Source organism: Sphaerodactylus townsendi, linkage group LG12, assembly GCF_021028975.2.
Source record: "Sphaerodactylus townsendi isolate TG3544 linkage group LG12, MPM_Stown_v2.3, whole genome shotgun sequence".
NCBI classification, from domain to species: Eukaryota; Metazoa; Chordata; class Lepidosauria; order Squamata; family Sphaerodactylidae; genus Sphaerodactylus; species Sphaerodactylus townsendi.
In genome coordinates, this window is record NC_059436.1 from 8409245 (window position 1) to 8430541 (window position 21297).

At 45.8% G+C, this 21297-nt stretch overlaps 1 protein-coding gene across 4 annotated transcripts in view; it reads left to right on the forward strand.

Annotated features, from left to right (window-relative positions):
• The window catches only part of OGDH (oxoglutarate dehydrogenase), a 62512-nt gene extending 43335 nt beyond the window's left edge, over positions 1 to 19177 (forward strand). For all 4 annotated transcript variants that reach the window (XM_048512505.1, XM_048512507.1, XM_048512504.1 and 1 more), the window contains 13 exons: positions 1477 to 1656; positions 2392 to 2544; positions 3805 to 3907; positions 4542 to 4670; positions 6182 to 6332; positions 7094 to 7221; positions 7306 to 7484; positions 9157 to 9228; positions 9916 to 10038; positions 12448 to 12520; positions 14037 to 14200; positions 15701 to 15855; positions 16118 to 19177. In XM_048512505.1, the coding sequence (XP_048368462.1) occupies positions 1477 to 1656; positions 2392 to 2544; positions 3805 to 3907; positions 4542 to 4670; positions 6182 to 6332; positions 7094 to 7221; positions 7306 to 7484; positions 9157 to 9228; positions 9916 to 10038; positions 12448 to 12520; positions 14037 to 14200; positions 15701 to 15855; positions 16118 to 16238 (1731 nt within the window). In that variant the 3' untranslated portion in view covers positions 16239 to 19177. The remainder of the gene's footprint in view (positions 1 to 1476; positions 1657 to 2391; positions 2545 to 3804; positions 3908 to 4541; positions 4671 to 6181; positions 6333 to 7093; positions 7222 to 7305; positions 7485 to 9156; positions 9229 to 9915; positions 10039 to 12447; positions 12521 to 14036; positions 14201 to 15700; positions 15856 to 16117) is intronic.
• The last annotated feature ends 2120 nt before the right edge of the window (positions 19178 to 21297 follow it).

The following is a 21297-nucleotide window of genomic DNA, read 5'->3' on the forward strand; positions in this document are numbered from 1 at the left end:
ACAGATGGCAATCCAGCCTCTGTTTAAAAGCCTCCGAAGAAGGAGACACCACCACACTCCGAGATAGTGCATTCCACTGTCAAACAGCCCTTGCTGTCAGGAAGTTTTTCCTGATGCTTAGGTAGAATCTCTTTTCCTTCACCTTGAACCCATTACTCCTGATCCTAGTCTCTGGAGCCACAGAAAACAAGCTTTCTCCCTCACCAACATGACATCCCTTCAAATATCTAAACATGGCTATCATGTCACCTCTTAACCTTCTCTTCACTAAACATACCCAGCTCCCTAATAGTTTGGCTTGTTAATATAGCCCTCTTGTTAGTATTTGCTGGCTGAGTTTTATGTGGGGAACATCTGGTGCTGTTGGCCATCTTACTGAGCTAGTCTGGTTTGTGCCTCTTCTCTCATGTGCACACTCTTCAAAAACTCTTTCTCACCCATTCTCTTCTAAAAGGCATTTGTCATGTTGCTTGTTCCTTTTTGTATGCCCGTCTACTGATTCATCAGACAAAGAGTAGAAGCCAAATCCCAAAATGTTAAGCTTCTATCAGTTGAATAACTGGGGTTCCTTTTATTAACCTTTCCCCCCATACTATCTTTAACCTTAAATGCATAGAAATTATTAAATAGCTGGAGTTGAATTAAAAAAAAATCAGTGCACATGTCACAATTTTAACCTAGTCTGGTAAAGGCTGTTTTTTCTAGTAGTTAAGACTAAGGGAACACACCTAGATTCAGTTTATTCTTACTTACTGATTATTATTATTATTATTATTATTATTATTATTATTATTATTATTATTATTATTATTATTATTAATTCGATTTGATAAACCGCCCTACCCCCGGAGGGCTCAGGGCGGTGTACAACAAAACGAGAACAACCATAATAAAACAAATCGAATAACCCCAGTTAAAATACAAATCTTAAAACTATAGCAGCAGCAATCCACAATAAATAGTTAATAATTAATAATAAGGGGCGTCTGGCATCACACCCCAGCGATCAAGACCTGGGAGTGGACAAATTCTGGGAGGGGGCTGGCAGATGGTCAGATGGTCAGGTGCACAGCCAGTAAACAGGGCAATAAGAAGGGGGCGGAATCAGCGGCCGGTCCCCCCAAAAGCCCAGTGGAACAGCTCAGTTTTACAGTTTATGTTGTTAGGGGATCTCAATGTTTATGTTGTTTATGTTGCTAGGGGATCTCAATGCCACTGTTTCCAGTCCCCATTACCAATGGGCCTACCACCTATGTCTATGTTATTTCCATTTATTTTATTTACGTCATTTACAGTTTGTCTTACAGAATTAGAAAACAGTGTGTTGTGACAGTATTCTTCCATTAGTTTTCACCAGATTCTTGACACTCTGTTGTTTAAGTCATCAACTGTGTTTGTATTCAGTCCAGTGGTAAGAACACATACCGTCTTCTTATTTTTGGTCATTAGTGAACAGCTTCTAATTGTCCTCTCTAGATCGGATTCACCACTGACCCCCGCATGGCTCGTTCGTCTCCGTACCCAACAGATGTGGCCCGTGTGGTGAATGCCCCCATTTTCCACGTGAATGCTGATGACCCAGAGGCAGTGGTTTATGTATGTAATGTGGCAGCTGAGTGGCGAAGTACTTTCCACAAAGATGTCGTGGTGGACCTGGTAGGTGATACTGGTTCTGTTGGGGATATACATTGGAAATGTGAGGAAATGTATCAGAGGATGCAGATTATAGTAAAAGCCATACTAAACCTCTCAAGCTAGAAGTTGTTGTTTCTGCATTAACGTTTCCTGTTTTTATCCACAAACACAAGAAATTCATTAGGTTTCAGTGAATCTTGTTTCTAGCTTATATCGCTATGCGGTTCTAATTAGTTCCTCTGAATTTGTTATAGTAAGCATCTTGGAAGACTTTCCCCATTATATCTTATTTTCTCCCCTTTATCAGGAACTTGGATCCAAATTTCTTGCAATAATCTTGTCTCACCTAAGTCCATTTTCTGGAGAAAATTATTTATCTTTTATCTGATATTGACCAGCATGTTGCTCATATATAGTATCTTTATATGCACAGGCAGCCAAGAAAATCCATGCCAAAGTTATGCTTTCTGTTCTATTTATGGTGACTTTTACTGTGCTTATAAGGCTTGCAGATTGCTAACTCCATTTTTTCAAACTGGTTTTTAATCATTATTTTTATCATTGTTTTCTGTTAACGTTTGAATTTTATGTGTTATTTTTTAATTTAAGATTATAACAGCCTTTGGCCATTTACAGTAAACTACTGCTGTAGCAAGTATCTGTACATATTTAATAAGAGGGTTTTTTCATATTTTGTTGTGAAAGATGGAATATGTAGGTTGACTTTAGTGCGTTTTCACTCTTCAAATGTGACAGGTGTGCTACAGGCGAAATGGACACAATGAAATGGATGAGCCAATGTTCACTCAGCCATTAATGTACAAGCAGATCCGAAAGCAGAAGCCCGTGCTACAGAAATATGCTGAGACGCTGATCTCTCAAGGGGTGGTAAATCAGCCTGAGTACGAGGTACTGTAATTTCTGGTTGACAGTCAGTCTGTAGCCAGTGACCCGTTATAGCCTAAAGAAATACCTTTGTAGACCTATTTTGGGAGAAATGATTAAATGTGAGCACTTAGGCCAGAAACCATGCAAGCTGAAGCTTAAGTCCAACTTCATAAAGTAGCAAGTGTCTGGTATGTGGCGAGATTATCCGTCATTGAGTCCAAGAGGGGAGGGTGCAGCATTCAAAAGATGGCCTATTTCAGGATCAGTAATAAATGGAACTCAGTGAGCAAACTGAATAGGCATTCCAGGGAACTGGGAAGGAGGAAGCCATGAGCAAACATCCCCATGGTATTTTAATTGTGGCATCTTGCTAATATAAGAGCTGCTTTAAAAGATTCATCCCATTGGTGCTTCTGGCTGTTGAAGATCCGGAAGGTTCTCTATACTAGAATCCATAGCAACCCCCACCCTCCACTCCCTGGCAATTAAGCTCTAATTCAGTTTCATGTTGTGAAGTCTCCCATATTAGAGCTGCTGCCATTTTGGTCTGCCTCTTACTAAGAAGAAGATTTTGGATTTATATCCCTCCTTTCTCTCCTGTAGGAGACTCAAAGGGGCTTACAATCTCCTTGCCCTTCCCCCCTCACAACAAACACCCTGTGGGGTAGGTGGGGCTGAGAGAGCTCCGAGAAGCTGTGACTAGCCCAAGGTCACCCAGCTGGCGTGTGTGGGAGTGCACAGGCTAATCTGAATTCCCCAGATAAGCCTCCATATCTCAGGCAGCAGAGTGGGGAATCAAACCCGGTTCCTCCAGATTAGAATGCACCTGCTCCTAACCACTACGTCACTGCTGCTCCTAAGAGAAGCCCAATTCTGGCATTTTCTAATGGATGGAGAACAGTGCAAAAACATATTACATCAAGTGGTGAACATGGTCCTTGAGAGCATTTGTCTTCATTTGTAACATGAAAAGTGTCAATTTCACCATCTTCCTTGGAACTTCTGTGCAGTCTTTAAAAGAGCTTCAGTGGTTGTTCCTTTTCAGAAAATTCTTTGTTTGAACATTGGCTTTTTAAAACAGAGTCTTTGTTAGTCAACAGTTGATGCAATGCAAAGATAAAGTGTTGTCTCAATTGGCATATGGTGAGTGATATATATAAAATACTGCTCAGGGGTGGAGACGGAATAGGACTCTGTTTACTTAGAATGAGCTGGTGCCAGTATTTGTGCCTAGGGTCACTTGTGGTCACTCGTAACTTGCCCGGGCACTCTGCCTTTCAGGAAGAAATTTCCAAGTACGATAAGATCTGTGAAGAGGCCCATGCCCGATCCAAGGACGAAAAAATCCTTCACATCAAGCACTGGCTCGATTCTCCCTGGCCTGGTGAGTTGGGTGGAGCCGTGACTCCGTGGTAGAGCACCTGCTTGGTGTGTGGAAGGTCCCAGATTAAGTCCCTGACACTTCCAGGTGGTAGGTAATGGGAATGACTTTGACCTGAAGACCTTGCAGAGCAACTGCCAGTCAGAGTGAATAGTGCTGACCTTGACAGACCGAAAGTCTGACTCAGTATAAGGCTATTTCAGGTGCAGCACTCATGTGCATCGGCAGCTTCCCAGATAAGAAGTGTTTCCATTACTGGTGGATTACAACTGAGGCTCCTGTTACTAAAAGTGCTGATAAATATCACCTGCTTGATAAACAAAACGCCTCTGCAGTTAAGAGAAAGCCCCTTTATGAATGAGGCCTGCTCCAGATTCTCTGGCAGGCATGACCTTTTCGGTAGTTTTGTATAGTGTTGTTTCTCTGCCAGGTTTTCTTGCAAAGAAGATGGTGATGGGTCTGTGTTGCTACTTATTCCATGGGTCTGTGTTACTACTTATTACCAATTGGCCATGCCAGCAGGGAATTGTAGTCCATGAACATCTGAAGCCCCAGAGTTGGACACCCCTGACTTATCCTGTCCACCAGAGCTGGCATCAGTCAAACTGCTTTAATGCGCTCTTCTTTATTTCCCCAGGTTTCTTCACTCTGGATGGGCAGCCCAGGAGCATGACCTGCCCTTCCACTGGTCTGAATGAAGAAGAATTGGTCCATATAGGAAAGGTGGCCAGCTCAGTGCCTGTCGAGAACTTTACCATTCATGGCGGTATGATTTTCTAGATCAGCATTTGAGTTCTGTCCTTTCGGGGGTCTGTTTTTAATTCAGTAGTAGACTTGCACTAGAATGCAACTTCCACAGTCTCTAGCAGGAATTGAGAATGCTCAGGCTGCAAGGTGAATTGTGGAGAAAGCAACCTACTCCTAAAGTTGCTATTACCTATGCCAGTGGGCTGACCAGCTTGCATGGGAAGGACCAATATTATAATCTGAGAGCTTTGTGGCGGTTTGATTCATGGTGCTTATCTCAAATGTGTTTGTCCTGATTCAAAATGCAGCCCACACTCGGCTGACTACTGAGATTTTTATAAAAAAAAATTGAGAGCTCCAAGTCCAAAATATTTTTTGTTTAGTTCAAGTCTCTTCTTGATTCAAGTTTTGCAACCGTTTGAGCTCAGCAGGTGTTCCCCCTTTCTCTAGGCATCCTTAAATATGTAGAGACTCCACAAAGAATAGATCTTAGTTAGTTCATCTTCTTTTTTTAATTAATATGTAAAACAGACCCATTATGCATGGAGCACTTTCTGCGACACTATTCGCTCCAGTGTGGGGTCTCTTTGCATTTCCTTGTTTACACGCAAGGAGATGCCCCACTGTTTTCTGTGTGACTTGTCTGCCCTCACTTGCGGGTCACTACCCATTGATCACAAGACCGATGGCTTTTTTAAAAAGCCCTTTAAATTTTATATTGATATTCTTCCCTGGCCTGGCCTGGCCTTGCCTTGCTCCCTCCCTCTGCTGCAGTGCTGGAGGGTCAGGAGGGAGGCAGGTCAAGCACGATGGGCAGAGGAGGAAGATGCCATGACTGGGCAAGCCCCTGCTCCTCCCCCACCCCACCCCCAAAAAAGCAACAGGAGCCTGGAGGGTGGGAAAGGGCAAAAGGAAGAAGAGGTAGGAGTGCACAAACAGGGCCATATCGATATTCTTCACAAGAGCGCAAGATGGCCAACTTTTTTCTTTTGAGCTCTTTACATTTCATATCAATGTTGCTCATATCGCTATTGCAAAAGCTTGTTATCATTAATTTTTGTTTTTTGGGGGAAAGTTGGCCGTCAATCCCCTGGAAGTATCAGTGAGGAGGTAGGGGGTGGGGGAGACCAGAAGGAGCAGAAAACCCAAAGCAAGGGAGAGCATTGGTGTTTGCCCACTCTCAGAAACCACAGGGTTTCCAGGATATGCAGCGCCTAAGTGCGAATGCGACTGCAATGAAAATTCTGCTGGGAAAGGTGCCCTCACTGCGTAGCAGTGCGCCAGTGCATAATTGGCCAGAATCTCTGAACTCTTCAGTTTCACTCCACCTCCATGATTTTTTGCCTTTGACACCCTGAGCTTGGTCCTATCCTTCCTCCTCACTACCTCATGCGTACAAAGTATTTGAAGTCCTCTTAGGGTCATTCAGTTCAAATGTGGTGTTGTAACTTTCTAACATCATAGTACATTCTGAAAGTGGGTCACTGCAGCTTCTTTGAAGCAGGCTGTAAGCTACATTTGTCTCTGCAGGTTTAAGCCGAATTCTGAAAACTCGTGGAGAGATGGTCACTAACAGGACTGTAGACTGGGCCCTGGCTGAGTACATGTCATTCGGCTCTCTCCTAAAAGAGGGAATCCACATCCGACTGAGCGGGCAGGATGTTGAGAGAGGAACATTCAGGTAACTTTCTTGTATGAGGCCAGCATTTCTACATGTGCCAAAAAATGTACAAATTTCCATGACATTTCAAAGTACCAATACGCCTTGGTCTGCTGCTCTGATGGCATTCTAAAGCTGCCAACAGAAATACCTTGATCAGAGAAGTGTGAACATATTAAAGCTGCATTCCTGTGCAGGGTTGACTCCATGGAAGTCTTTTGATTTCACAGGTCACATAGGCAGACCTGACTCAGCACATGATCGAGCAGCATGGTTGCTTGGTTCTGATCCAGGCTTGTAACAGCTGCTCATTTGGTCACCTGTGATGAGAGACAGACCAAGCAGGGTCACCATTGAAAAAGCAAGAGAATGGGTTGATTCATGTTGTAACTTGGTAGTACGCCACAAGTAACTTGAGAGATTATTTGTGGACAGATAGGGCTAATAAATGTATTGTCGAAGGTTTTCACGGCCGGAATCACTGGGGGTTGTGTGGTTTCCGGGCTGTATGACCGTGTTCCAGTAGCATTTTCTCCTGACGTTTTGCCTGCATCTGTGGCTAGCATCTTCCTCTGAAGATGCCAGCCACAAATGCAGGCAAAACGTCAGGAGAAATAGCTTCTGGAATACAGTCATACAGCCCGGAAACCACACAACACCCCGGGGCTAATAAAGTATTTTTTTAAGGATTAGTATCTTTTGAAAACTTATCTGCAAGGTTGTTGTAAATAATTCCAATGCATAGCCCTCAGATAACATTTGCTGCCGTCTTTTCTCTTCAGTCATCGGCACCACGTCTTACATGATCAGAATGTAGATAAACGGACTTGCATCCCCATGAACCATCTGTGGCCAAACCAGGCTCCCTACACTGTCTGCAATAGCTCTCTCTCGGAGTACGGAGTTCTTGGTGAGTACACATGCCCTGCCGTCTCAAGCTGTCTCTTCGATAACATTCCACACACACACGGGTTCTAATTTGCTGTCTTTGCAGGGTTTGAGCTGGGTTTTGCTATGGCCAGCCCTAACGCATTAGTGCTGTGGGAAGCCCAATTTGGCGACTTCCACAATACGGCTCAATGCATTATTGACCAGTTCATCTGCTCCGGACAGGCCAAGTGGGTGAGACAAAACGGCATTGTGCTGCTGCTTCCTCATGGCATGGAAGGCATGGTAAGAACGCTGCTGAATATTTTTCTGTGTTGTTGGACCTTGCCATTAGGAGGAAGTGTATCGCCTAAGGAACAGAACATATAAACTCTGCTTCTATCTGTGAATCAGGAGCTCTGTGGCGCAGACCCAGTAAGCTGCAGTACTGTAGTCAAAACTCTGACCCCTTCCGCACACGCAAAATAATGCGTTTTCAAACCACTTTCACAACTGTTTGCAAGTGGATTTTGCTATTCCGCACAGCTTCAAAGAGCACTGAAAGCAGTTTGAAAGTGCATTATTCTGCATGTGCGGAAGGAGCCTCTGCTCCCAACCTGAGTTTGATCCCGACAGAAGTCTGTTTCAGGTAGCCAGTTCAAGGTTGTCTCAGTCTTCCATGCTTCCAAGACTGGTGAATATCCAGCCTGCAGGGGGCGAAGTGTAGACATCTGGGGAAGGCAATAGCAAACCACCTCATGAACATAGTCTGCCTAGTGAATGTCATGAGGTGCCATCACCCCATGGGTTCATAATATCCTGGTGCTTGCACAGCCTTTACCTTTTCAATTATGACATTGTAAAAGGCCACCTGAGAGGTTGGGACTTGGGCAGCCAAGAACCTTGCCCAAATTGTGTTTTGAGATAACATCTGGACCTTCTGTGGAAATGGTTGAATAGAAGTACAGGAGTATTTTTCATTCACGAATTCTCAAGGGCTGTTTTATAACAGTGATCCCAAAAGCCTCACCATGAGTGAGAATGAGGAAACGCGGATGTTTTCCCTTGCTTCAGGGTTTCCGCTGCTTCTAGTCTCCCCTCCACACAACCCCACTCCTTGCGGGCATTTCTGGGAGGATCTACAACCAGCTTTTGGAAAAAGCACAAAAATATTGATGTAACACAGAAACATTTATATAAGAATTTAAAGTGCTTTAAAAACAAAGCCAGCAATCTTGCAACAACCAGGAGTGACCCAGAAGTGGGGGCAAGCAAGCCGTGCTGCAGACAATGGGACACCTCCTCGCATGAAAACAGAGAAACGCAAGGAGACTCCACCACAACCTCACTGCAGAGTGAAGAGCCCTGATAAAAACACTGCATTCATAAATGGGCCTCGGGGGGGGGGGGGGGGTGGGGCTGGGGAGAACATCTGCTTCCCTTGCAAATTTTGAGTATAACAAAGAAGAAGAAGAGTTTGGATTTATTATCTCCCCTTTTCTCCTTCAAGGAGACTCAAAGGGACTTACAAATCCCTTCCCCCCGCCACAACAAACACCCTGTGAGGTGGGTGGGGCTGAGAGAGTTCCAAAGAACTGTGACTAGCCCAAGGTCACCCAGCTGGCGTGTGTTGGAGTGCTCAAGCTAATCTGAACTCCCCAGATAAGCCTCCACACTTCAAGTGGCAGAGCGGGGAATCAAACCCGGTTCTCCAGATTAGAGTGCACCTGCTCTTAACTACTACACCACACTGGGAGGAACAAAAGACCTGGGTGCCCGGGGTTCCCTGGGAAATTTCTGAGTTGCACATTTGAAATTTGGATTTTGCATTTAATGTACTATTGTATCGTAGTCCAAGGAAGCCCAATGCCAAGTTTTTGTTCCTAATAATTTTGACTCCTGTGTGCTTCTGAATTAGTACTCTGTACTGTTTAATTAAGAAAAAATCCAATCCCTGCGTGGTCTTGCTTTCTTGCAGGGCCCAGAGCATTCTTCTGCCCGGCCAGAGCGATTCCTGCAGATGTGCAATGATGATCCAGATGTCTTCCCGGTGAGTTGTGCAGCTGCGAGGATGGGCTCTCTGTCTCTTTTCAGTATCCTGTCATTCTTCTAATTATTAGAAGTGTCTAACTATGGGAAAAGGTCAAAGACCAATAGACAACATGGGGTTTTATATACTTGGATTCCCCAGGAATGAAGGAGATATGACTCTGTAAAGTTAACCAAAAGAGGTAGTAGGAGTATTGTGGGGAGGAAACCTGTTCCAGAAGCACAGGATGCTGAAAATAATTGATAGTAAGTTACTGAGAAAATTAAGGGTGCATCCGTGGGAATTGTTTGATAGACTTCTAGAGGGAAAAATGAGGAGGGATTGCTAATTTGGTCTCCCCCCTCCCCCAATTTTTGCAGGTTCTCAGCTTCTTTCCCAGAAACAGTGAGAGAAGGTCATTAGAGGCCCTTCCATATGTTAATGAGTCATTAACATGTGAAATTGCTGCAAAGCACAACAGAAGCCATATCCAGAACTCTCAGATTCTCAGTGAGAGAAGATTATAGCCAAGGCTATGATTTAACTCTCTGCCAGCAGTCAAGGAAGTGTGTGGTACAAGGGTGTATTGTACTATTGATTTTATGGGGAAGTTTTTGGATGTTTGATGCGTTGGCTCTGTCCATTTGCATGCCTCTTTTCTAATTGTTTCAAAACTGCCTGCCTCCTTCCCCACCCCCGCTTTTGCAGAAACTAGACGACTTTGACGTGCGCCAGCTGTATGACTGTAACTGGATTGTTGTGAACTGCTCCTCTCCAGCAAACTTTTTCCATGTTGTGCGGAGGCAAATACTTCTCCCCTTCCGGAAGCCGGTCAGTATGAAGAATGACTTCCTCGGCACAGAATGGGCACATCCTTAACCCCCTCCCCCACCCACTGCAACCTTGCCGCTGTAATTAAGGGCCAAGAGCAGCAGACAAGAGGAGGAAATGACCGTGAACATGTAGGCCCTCTTTTCCTCCCTGGTATTCCACAGAACTTCCGTATAGAAAAAAAAACATGGGCAAGGGGTGGTGTTCATTTCCAATAACTGGAATTAAACACACAGGTTATGTGACGTTTAGTAAGAGATTCTACTTTGTGCTTAATGTAGCTGAGGTTTACTTTGTGCTTTATAACTGAGATTTTTATCTCTCCATCCTCATGGGAACAAGAGGACTGTATAGTTTTGTCGGTCGTTCATATATTTGTAAATCAAGAACCTTTTCTTTAAAAAAGTAGAACACAAATGTAGAGCACAGCCTGGAGACCGATGCAGTGTTGTCGTTGGCATTGCAGTCCTTGAAAAATACTGAAAATTCTGTAAGGGCTCTTACTTGGCGGTGCCGAGCATGCTGTCCAGGGAAGGTTCCATTACCAACTTGTTAAACAAACAGCTGTGGATGGAATCATGACTTCCTCTCCACGTTGCACGCCTTGAGCTGTTTCTTCTGGTAAATCTTAGTGCGGCTCGTGCCTGTTCAGTTCCTGCGGTAAGGCCAAGTCATCAGCTGAACTGTGCTCTTCGTAGAGAGGCCAGCCTGTGTCAAGTCCAGTTGCCAGGGCAGCAGATTGAGGATTTCCTGATGACCTGAACTAAATTCTCCCCTTGACTTACATGTTAGCCATGCCCTCCTCTACATGAGGACTCCTCACATAGAGCCTTCTCCAGGCCTAATCACAAACCGTTTTCTGCTCCACTTAGCTACCCCGTGTTCCTTTCAGCATTGCAAAGGATGCAAACCTCAGGTTTGGCACAGGCACTCAAAACCTTAGAATTGTCACCTTAACATCATCTACAGCAGTGATGGCGAACCTACGGCACGGGTGCCAGAGATGGCACTTGGAGCCCTCTCTGTGGGCACGCACACACAGAGTTCATCATGTGGGGGGTGGAAAATCACACACACACCCCACACACATCTAGACTGACCTGGGCCACTGAGCACAACGTGCGCGCACCGCGGTGAGCAGGGAGTACTCGGCTGGCGGGCCTGGTGCCTGTGCTCCACGTGGCTGCTGCCCGATGGGAGGGGGCGCAGAGGAGGCAGAGATGCTAGAGAAGCACAGAGTGGTGCGCGCGGGACTTGCTGGAGGCTAGAGCAGCCTGGCCCCTGCTCAAGCGGGTGGGGTGGAGGAAGAGGGAGCCAACCGTTTTTTTCTAAACTAAAACCTCAGCATTCAGGTTAAATTGTCGGGTTGGCTCTTTGCGATAAATAAGGGGTTTGGGTTGCAATTTGGGCACTCGATCTCAAAAAGGTTCGCCATCACTGATCTACAGCATAGGAGTCAAACTCACGCCCCTCCAGATGTTATGGACTACAGTTCCCATCATCCCCTGCCAGCATGATGCTGGCAGGGGATGATGGGAACTATAGTCCGTAACATCTGGAGGGCCGAGAGTTTGACTCCTGTGATCTACAGTGTCATAAAGAACCCCAAGGTGTACCTCTGCAATCATGTACTGTCTCATTAGCAGTCCTAAAAAAAATCATCTTCTGAATGGAACATTTGAATTCCTTTAGCAATTGGGTTAGCCTTGCGTATTTTCACTTCTTCTTTTTTTAGCCCTGGTATTTTGTTGTTATTTTTTTCCTTTAAAAGAGATTTATCCAGCCTTTCCAACATTTACCTGTTTGACTTGCAAGCATGTTAAAACAGCACAAAATAAAACAAGTTAAATAACCTGGCGCATCTAATATCACAGCCTCAAAAACAAATATGTAGACAGCAGCTAAAAGCAGGTTAATATTAATTGTAGTTAAAAGATTAAGCAATGAAGATGGACTTTGCTGCGTAGCTGAAAGATGATGATGACATTGGCTGGTATATATGCTTGGAGGGGGAGTTTCTAATACTTGGGCACCTCTGCAAAGGAGGCTTGGTCTTTAGAAACCAAAGACAGGGACATATTTAAAAGAGCAACTGATGGACCGGTTCATAGGTCATTCAATATAAATGATGCAGTTAACTCAATCAAAATAACTGTGAATTGGACATGCCTCTGTTTACAAGCATAAGCTGATCCTTCCCCCAATAATCTTTATGCATAAAGCGTATTTCTGTATAGACAGTGTGTTGGGTCATATTCTGTTTGTTTAAAATGCCACCTTCCTTTGGACTTTGTTTGGGCTTTGTTGAGTCACAAGTATCGGTGATTCAGCACTTGCGCAAAAAATGTTTCCGTCTCACGTGGGCTATGACAAAGGATGTGTTTATTTTTTACTTCTTTTTATATTTAGCTGATTGTGTTCACTCCAAAGTCGCTGTTGCGTCACCCTGAAGCTCGGTCCAGCTTTGACGAGATGCTGCCAGGTATGGAAAGCTGAGGGAGGAGGCCTGTATTTGTCCAGGAGGATGATATATGACTCGGTAGTCTGGGTTATAATTGGCAACCTTGACGGTGGGTTCAGCTGTTCCCACTGGCAGGAGCTGACTAGCCGAGAAAGTTCGGCTTTTTTTTTCCTTTTCCTGATAGCTCAAGACAGCTGACTGACTTCTAAATTTTAACAGACGGTCTTGTCCCCCCATCCTAGATACTATTTATGTGATAGCTAAAAGCATAGTAGGGCAAAGCATAGTTCCAAAGGAGTGGCCTCATAAGACCATCATAGGATCTTTTTCTAGCTCTATGTAATACAGTGGGGAAAAGGCTTTCGCCCTGCTTTCTGTGTCACCTTGCTGAAGAATATAAGAAAATGGGGAACTGAATGTGACAGTAAATGAAAACATAAGAAGAGCTATGCTGGTTCACCCCAAAGGCCCATTTATCCAGCATTCTGTCCACGCAGTAGCCAATCAGCTGCCTCTAGGGAGCCCACTAGCAGAATGACTGCAACAGCGCCTTCCCATCTCTGCTCCCCGGCAGCTGACACAATGAGGCATATGCCGGTTTTGCTACTGGAGGGAATTAAGGTGCATCGTGACTACTAGCCACTGACAGTCCTGTTCACTATGAATATGTCCACTCCCATTTTTAAAGCCTTCAAAGTTTGCAGCCATCAATGAGCTCCACAATTTTTAACTACGTGTGGTGTGAAGAAGTGCTTCCTTTTGTTTCTCCTGAATCTCCCACCTTTCAGCTTCAGTTCTAGTGTTAAAAGAGGGGGAGAACACCTGTCCACTGTTTCCCCAGAACACATCATGTTATGGACTTCTATCCAGTCTCCCATTACTCCCCCTTTTTTCTAAGAGAAAGCCCAGTGATATTTGTATTTTTTAAGGAGTGCTACATACGTAAATGACGTATTGCTTTGCAGTGGACATTGGGCTGAGTAGTGACATGTCGTGCTTGTCCTGCAAGAAGAGGCGTGCACAGAAAGTAATTGTTAACATTTGCAAAGCTCAAGCATGGGAGCTTCTACTCCAAGGAAGGAAGCACTAGGGGGTCAGTCCCTCTGCTCAGTTCCTTCTCTGGCAGAGCAGAATGCTTTAGGGAAGTTAATTCTAGCAGCTTCTTGTTTCCGACTAGAAACTCTCTGAAGCACCCAATCTAATATCTCTTACCTGTCTGTAACCTGGAAGGAGGAGGATCTGGCCTCAAGGGGGACACTAACTGTTCCCTCCAGTGGCTGTGTAGGGTTTTCTGGGTTGTGTCTCCCCTAATGCTTTACCCTCATAAAACCACCAGACCGCACAGCCTAGAAAACCCACAACAGCCAGTTGATTCCAACCGTGAAAGCCTTTGACAGTACATTGTCCTGTTGACTTGTATTTGAAAGTCTGCTTAGATTTTTGTATCACTCATGTTGCTCGTGCAGCTGTTACAGCCTTGAAGAAATGTGTCATCCAAGATCAGCTTGAAAAGCCGCATATCTCTGCTCCTCTGCAGGCACGCATTTCCAACGCATCATCCCGGACAGCGGCCCTGCCGCCCAGAATCCAGAGGGAGTCAAGAGAGTGCTCTTCTGCACTGGCAAAGTCTATTATGAACTTACTCGAGAGCGCAAGGCCCGGCAGATGGAAGCAGATGTGGCTATCACAAGGGTGGAGCAGGTAGGAGATGTGTGAGAAATATTTCTGCGACCCAACAATCTTGCAAGATTATCTTACTCTGGAACCTCAGTAATTCTGATCCAAGATTTTAAACCAGAAGAAATTGTTAAAAGGAATCCTCCATCAGTTTTCAGACGGATACTCCCAACCTCCTTAGCACTGTGCAAACCAAGACTAGCCTTCTTTGAAGATTTTTAAACAGAGGCTGGATGAACATATGTCGGGAGTGCTTTGATTGTGTGTTCCTGCATGGCAGGGGGTTGGACTTGATGGCCCTTGTGGTCTCTTCCAACTCTATGATTCTATGATTGCTCCTCTGAACTGTTAGCAAAGGCGCTGCAGAGAATATTTTAGCCTTTCAGCTAAACTGTGTGGACTTAGGTGGAACCATTTCTGCATTCTGTACTTCTGTTAATGGCCTGATTGTATTGAGCAGCACTGTAAAGAATACAGAGGTCTTAAGCTGAAAGATTTCTGCAGCCATGAACAGTCCCCACTAAGCCTCACAGCTCTGCCGACATCCCTGCTTATATACGAAACGGGAATGTCAAAGGCTTGCCATTCATCTTTGCTTACAGAGGAATGGGATTCCTGCCATGCAAAACTGCAAATCTATTTTGAGCTTGGGATACATAAACCGACCCAGTCAGATGGTTTGTCCATCTGGTTCAGCAATGTCTGCTTTGACAATAGCTCTCCAAGAAGAAATAATATCTGCCACCTGAGGTCTGCGATACCATGGACTGCAGCTGGGATTGCTGATGTACAAAACGTGGCTTCAGCCTTTGAGCTACAGCCCCCCCCCCCCTTTATAGTTTTACAGTTGGGTGCTGGGTAGCCCCATCCAAACCCTGAGGCAGTTAGACCAGGCACCAGTGTGGCTTTCCAGTGACACAGGGAGCATGGAAAAGGCTTGAAACCTACCCACCCACCTCTTGCCACCACCGAAAAGCCCCATAAGATTTACAGGACTTACACCACCAAAAAGGTAGCAAAAGTCCAAGGGCCAGGGTGCTCCGTTCCTGGTCCTCAACCCTGGGAGGGAGCCGACTAACATTGGCTCTGCCCCCAGGAATGCCCCAGCCCACCCCACCCTCTCTCCCATGCTGGTGTCTGAACAAGATACCAGCTCAGCCCTGCCGCAGCCCAGACTTCTAGGTTCTGCGGTGGTGGGGCTGCAGGACAGGCGGCTGCCAGCGCATCTGTCCCCTCCATCAGGGCAAGTGCCCCCAGGAGGGCAAACACACCGGTGCATGGCCGTGCCATTCCCTAGAACCCTTTCCCCCTCCCACCTTTGGATGGGGCTGTAAGTATCCAAATTGCATCATAATGCAGGGGACGACACATTTCTTCTAGGGTTTTAAAAAAAGCTTCCCTGTTTCTCATGACATGGGATTTAAAGACCAAAGTTACCTTTTCTTTCCATTGCAGTTTGACTGTCGTGTGTCTGCTGTCCCAAGACTGATAATTATTAACCAAGGCCTTCTCTGTTCCTTGTAGCTATCTCCATTCCCTTTTGACCTCCTACTAAAAGAATTCCACAAATACCCAAATGCTGACCTGGTTTGGTGTCAGGAGGAGCACAAAAACCAAGGATATTATGACTATGTGAAGCCTAGACTCCGCACAACCATCGACCGCGCAAAGCCAGTGTGGTAAGCTTCTCCCTCTGGGGGGCTGGGGGGCAGAGACCTTGTTTTGCTCGCCTCTCTTGAGGGAGGCTGTAGATACAGCAATACGTCGTGTGCCAGCCTAACTTTGCCGTGGTGCTCAGCTGCTGTTCAGTGACGAGTGACAGGCGTTGTGCTGAGATATCTCTCTGCTTTCTCTGAGGTCTTTGGAGTTTGAAACTGCTGCCTCAGGAACCGGTTGGCCCTGAGTCCGAGCCTGAATCTCTGCTGTCCTCCCTGCTTTTAGGTACGCTGGACGTGAGCCTGCCGCCGCACCAGCCACAGGCAACAAAAAGAATCACCTGACGGAACTGCAGCGCCTCTTGGACACGGCCTTCAACCTCGACTCCTTCAAGGGCTTGTCTTAGATACACTTGGAACTGGTTCTGCAGCACACTGTGTGTGTGTGTGTGTCCCTGTCTGTCTGTCAGCTCAGCTCCTTTTTGCGTCCTTTGCTATAGACCTTGTAATCCTAACTTAAGACCCCTTTTATTAACTTCTTGTTTTGCTACTGAGCAACTCCCTCTTAAATCACCCTTCTCTAGGATGCTGGCTTTTTCTTCCGTGTCCTGCAAGCTCAGACCTTAGGGACAATCTGGCTATCACTCCAGCACAGTGTTAACAGCCTTTCCCCCACCCCACCCCCACCCCCCAGTCATCCAACCCAGCCTGCATTAACCGGCTCCACTCCTTCAGAATCAAGAGCCCCGGTAGGAATGGTACTTGCCTTCCAAATGACTTTTTGTCCGAGACTGATGGTTCCAGGTGTGGCGTGCACCACTTCCAGCTCAAAAATGATACTGGAAGCAGACAATTACTTTTGAATCCCAATCACGCACACATGCCCAGCTTGAAAGGCTAGAGGTGTTATCTTCACATTTGTTTTGCCTGATCATGTACTTCTAGAGCAGCACAAGCCTTGATTGGGGTGGAAGGGGGGGCACACATTATTCCTTTTTTTAAAAATACCACTGAATATACTGGGATAGCACCCTCACTCACCTTCCTTGTCTTCTGTGGCTTGCATTGCCCTTAGAGAAATGTACCAGGCCGCTGCAGATCAAACCTTCAAAGGATTCCTCAGATAAAAACTATGGACTGACCCAGCCAGGCACTGATCTGGTTTCTTGTTTTACAAAACCTGCATCCCTTTGTAGATGCTGTAGGCACCATAGCTTGCCTTGGAGTCTCCTGATAGTCATCACAGCCATAAAAGGGCCTTTGAATTTGCTTAGCTGCCATTCTCCAGTGCTGTGTCAAGGTAACGCTGTCATTGGTAACTGAAAATTCACTGGGTTTCCACCAATCAATATACGTGAGGAAATTTAGGCACTTAGATCTGTCCCTGTCTTTGATTGCAATTCTGCATCAGGAGCACCAAATTAATTTAATTCCTTTCGTTGCGTCACTTGAGAAGAATGAGGCTTTGCCCAATATTATCATACAGCTTTCAGTCCGGATGCACATTTCCCCCCTGCATGCTTGGCTGATGGTTCTGCTTATTTTGTAAGTCCCTTCCATCATGATTATTTCATTGGATCTGCTGTGATTTGGAGGAGCACATGTTCATACGGAATGAGGTTTTTCAAATAGCTGTCCACGGGAAACTTCCAAAGGCATCTGAAGCAGATAATCCTATATCGGAAGCTTCATACAGGCTGCTGCATGAGGCTGCCCCTCTCCCCACTGCACTGACCTGGAGTGTGTCCACCTTCCCTCCTTCTTCCCCAAGTGTTTCTTTAACACTTCCCCACAGGCTGTTCACTATTTCAAGATGCACGGAGAATGAGGGAGGAAAGCACACACAGCGTTCTATCTCCTCGGTGACTGTAAGATAGAGGCTTGCCCCAAATCCACCTTCAGAGCCATTAGCTGTGCACAGCATATTAATGGCTAGCCCACTAGCACCGTTCCCACCCTCCCCCAGCACCCCTGACTTGTCCAGAGCTTTCGGCCCAGACAAAACCTGTGTTGCTGGGTAGAAGGGCAGCTTGCTCTACCTCTGTGGGCTCAGACAGCAAGCAGAAGTCGGGCTGTGCACCGCTTTCATCCCAGAAATAACTTGCACCTCCTTCTCAGTGGCTTCCTCCTGGATTTACGCAGCTTCGCACACAGGGCTCCCCGTAGCCTGGCTCTGATCAGGGAAAGAGATCGTGCGCCACTGCGGCTTTAAGAAGGGTGTTCCAAACCTTGTCCTTTCTGTGGACCCTTCACATGGTTGGCAGGTGCTTGACTTTTCCAGAGTTGCCAGGGAGCAGGTGCCTTAGTTCTGTGCCAGGAAAGTTCTTGGTCATTTTTCTGAGCAAGGATCCAAGTAGGTTGTCTCCCCACAGGATGGTTAAAGGTTTCGACCCTATGTAAGGGCTAGTGTCTCTACTACATGGCTCCTGTGCCCACTGGAATATTACTTTAGCAGTGCTGATGTCCCACATATTTCACCCCAAATCCATAGGCTTAAAAGACAGGACAGTCCCAAACACCCCACTGTGTGGCTTTTATGTCAGAGACGGATGCAGAACCTGGATTATTTTTCTTGTCGCTGGTAGCGGCTTCCAATCACAGGAGTTACCTGGTGATCTTTGAGTAATAAGTTGACAGTGCAGCTGGGCTCTTTGCCCTGCACTGAGCGATTGTCACAAGACGGTAGGCAGAAACACCTGCACCAGTGACTTGAGATTGGTTCCCGCACCGGCTGCAGCCTGCCTTCCCCAGACAGAGCATCGTTCATGCAAAGATGCCCTTCTACACAAGTTTGCACCCATTCTGTGTCTATTTCCTGAGTTTCTAAATGAGGCCCGTACGTGCTCATCTCCCATATCAGAGCCTCCGGTCTCTTCCAAAAACAAATCTGAGCAATCTATGATCATCTGCCCAGCTTCTGGGCATTAATAGGGGAAGAGCTGGTTCCTTCTGTCCCCTCGCTTTCTTTTGTGTGTGCTGCCAGCCATATGAAAAATGTGTGCCATCTTGTGAATAAATTTTTTTCTATAATATATGAATCTGTGCTGTTTCAGTAGAGGGAACAGCATGCTCCAAAAGCGATGCCCAATGGAAAGAGAGGCTGTTGCAAACTGGGGCTCTGCTGGTGATTTTTCTTTTCCCTTTTTAGCTCTGCAGAAGAAGGATCCCCATGTCTAACCTTTGCTAAAGCCAGGGGGGGCAGCAGGAAAGGGAAACTGCCTGTTCTGAGCTAGCACACTACCTGGGGGCTCTCCACAAACTCACATACAGATTTATTTATTTTGGTTTTAAAACACAGTCAAACGGAGATGTGTCTGGCTTAAACAATAAAGCCTGATCTTCTGGCCACGTGTGTCCGGCTTGCTCAGTTGTCTGAGGTTTTGTTCAGCTTACAACTTAGCGCACTGCTGTGAAATGTATTGTAACAATGGCTTGAGCCTTGCCTGTGCTTGTAAGAAATAACTCGGCCAGCTAGACCACAGTTAGCATGCCATCCTTCTCCAAACATCATCTCTACCAAAGGTTTCAGAATCATAGCGTTGGAAGAGACCCCAGGAACCATCGAGACCAACCCCCTGGAATGCAGGAAAACACAAAGTACTCCCGACATATGTTCATCCAGTCTCTGTTTAAAAAAAACTCCAAAGAAGGATACTTCACAACTCTCCGAGGCAGTGAATTCCACTGTTGAACAGCCCTGACAGTCAGGAAGTTCTTCCTAATGTTTAGAAAGGTGGAATCTCTTTTCTTATAGCTTGAATCCATTAATCCATAAGAAGTCCCTTGAATTGCTCCTGGTGGGGAGCTTTGCAAGGTATTCTGCAGTCTTATCCCCTCTGTGAAAAGGTAGCATTGCTGCCCCTCCCAAAGAAACCTTCAGGTCTCCTGCCCCCAGAGATAGTACATCTATTTGGGATTGTCTCTGAAAATCCAGATGGTCAGTAGCATCCTGAAGTGTATGGGCTGACTATGAGTTCTTTTAAAAGGGCTTTGGTTGCAAGCGTACTTCCATTTAGAAATTCCATAAAGAACTGACACAAGAAGGCAAAGCACACAGCGAGGCAGGTTCCGTAGCACAGCCCACCACCAACCACTTCACTGCAGCCCGATTGGGCCTGGCTTGTTCATGGCAGTCCTCATTTATCACAGTCCCTTTTGGAAATTGCTTACAAGTTCCTCTGTCATTCTAGGATAGCATTCTGCCCTCACAGCACTAAGCAAACAAGTGGTCTTTATGGTGAGTGTTCCTGATGTATGAAGGTGAGTTCAGTTATGCCCCAGTGACCAGGCATGTGTTGGGTGTGTCGTGTAGCTCAGACTTGAATCCCACGTATGAAAAGCATGAACCTCACGGTCTCTCCAAGCAAGTTGCTTTGGATGGAACAGTTTAATGGCAGTTTCTAGTCAAGATTCATAACTATGAGAATTCTTGAACTGGCCAACAAAGTTTGGGTGCTACTACTAATTCTTAGTTGCAAAAGCCCACTTAAGAAGAGGTGGAGTTTGGATTTATACCCCACTTTTCTCTCCTGTAAAGAGACTCAGGGTGGTGTACAAGCTCCTTTCCCTTCCTCTCCGCACAACAGACACCTTGTGAGGTAGGTGGGGCTGAGAGAGTTCCAAAGAACTGTGACTAGCCCAAGGTCACCCAGCAGGAATGTAGGAGAGCGGAAACGCATCTGGTTCACCAGATAAGCCTCCACCACTCAGATGGAGGAGTGGGGAATCAAACCCAGTTCTCCAGATTAGAGTCCACCTGTTCTTAACCACTACATCAAGCTGATACATGCATTTATTTTACATCTTCATCAGGAAAATGTGATTTGGTTTGGGGTAAGCACAATGAAAATATGTATTTGCTCAACTTGTCAAATTCTGGTGTTTTGTTAATATGAGGAGAGCTGTAGGAGTTGGGGTCCTGGTCTGCAGAAGTGTGCCGCCCCCCCCCCCCCCCATTCCATAGTCTGTTTTTTAATAATATTGGAGGCTCCTGGATGGAGATTTGTAGAAAATAATAGAGATCAAGCGTGTGACAAATTTTCTGTCTGATCCAAACCGTAATATTTTATATCGGTGACTCCTCAGTACAAGTCCTGACTGGGGCCAGGATATAAACCAGTATGTAGCCCAAAGGTGCCCAGCCTTGCTCAGCTTTTCTGGAATTTTGAGGAAAGGTGACAGCCAACGCCACAAGTTGCTGCTGCAGGTGTGAGTGTGTGGAACCCATCAGAAAATAGCTGTCATGGAGGCAGGAAATTAATCAAAATGCTAGAAGATTTTTAACTATGAGCTCTTACCTCCTGAGGTAGACATTAGCTATATTGGTTATTTGATTTAGAGAAGAAGAGTGTCAGAAAATACGGGGAGGAGGGGGGTGCCATGGCACCTATAGTTAACCTAGGTAAACTAAGTGAAACCAAATAAAGACTATAGACATTAGCTATAATCACATTAGCCGTTTCCCAC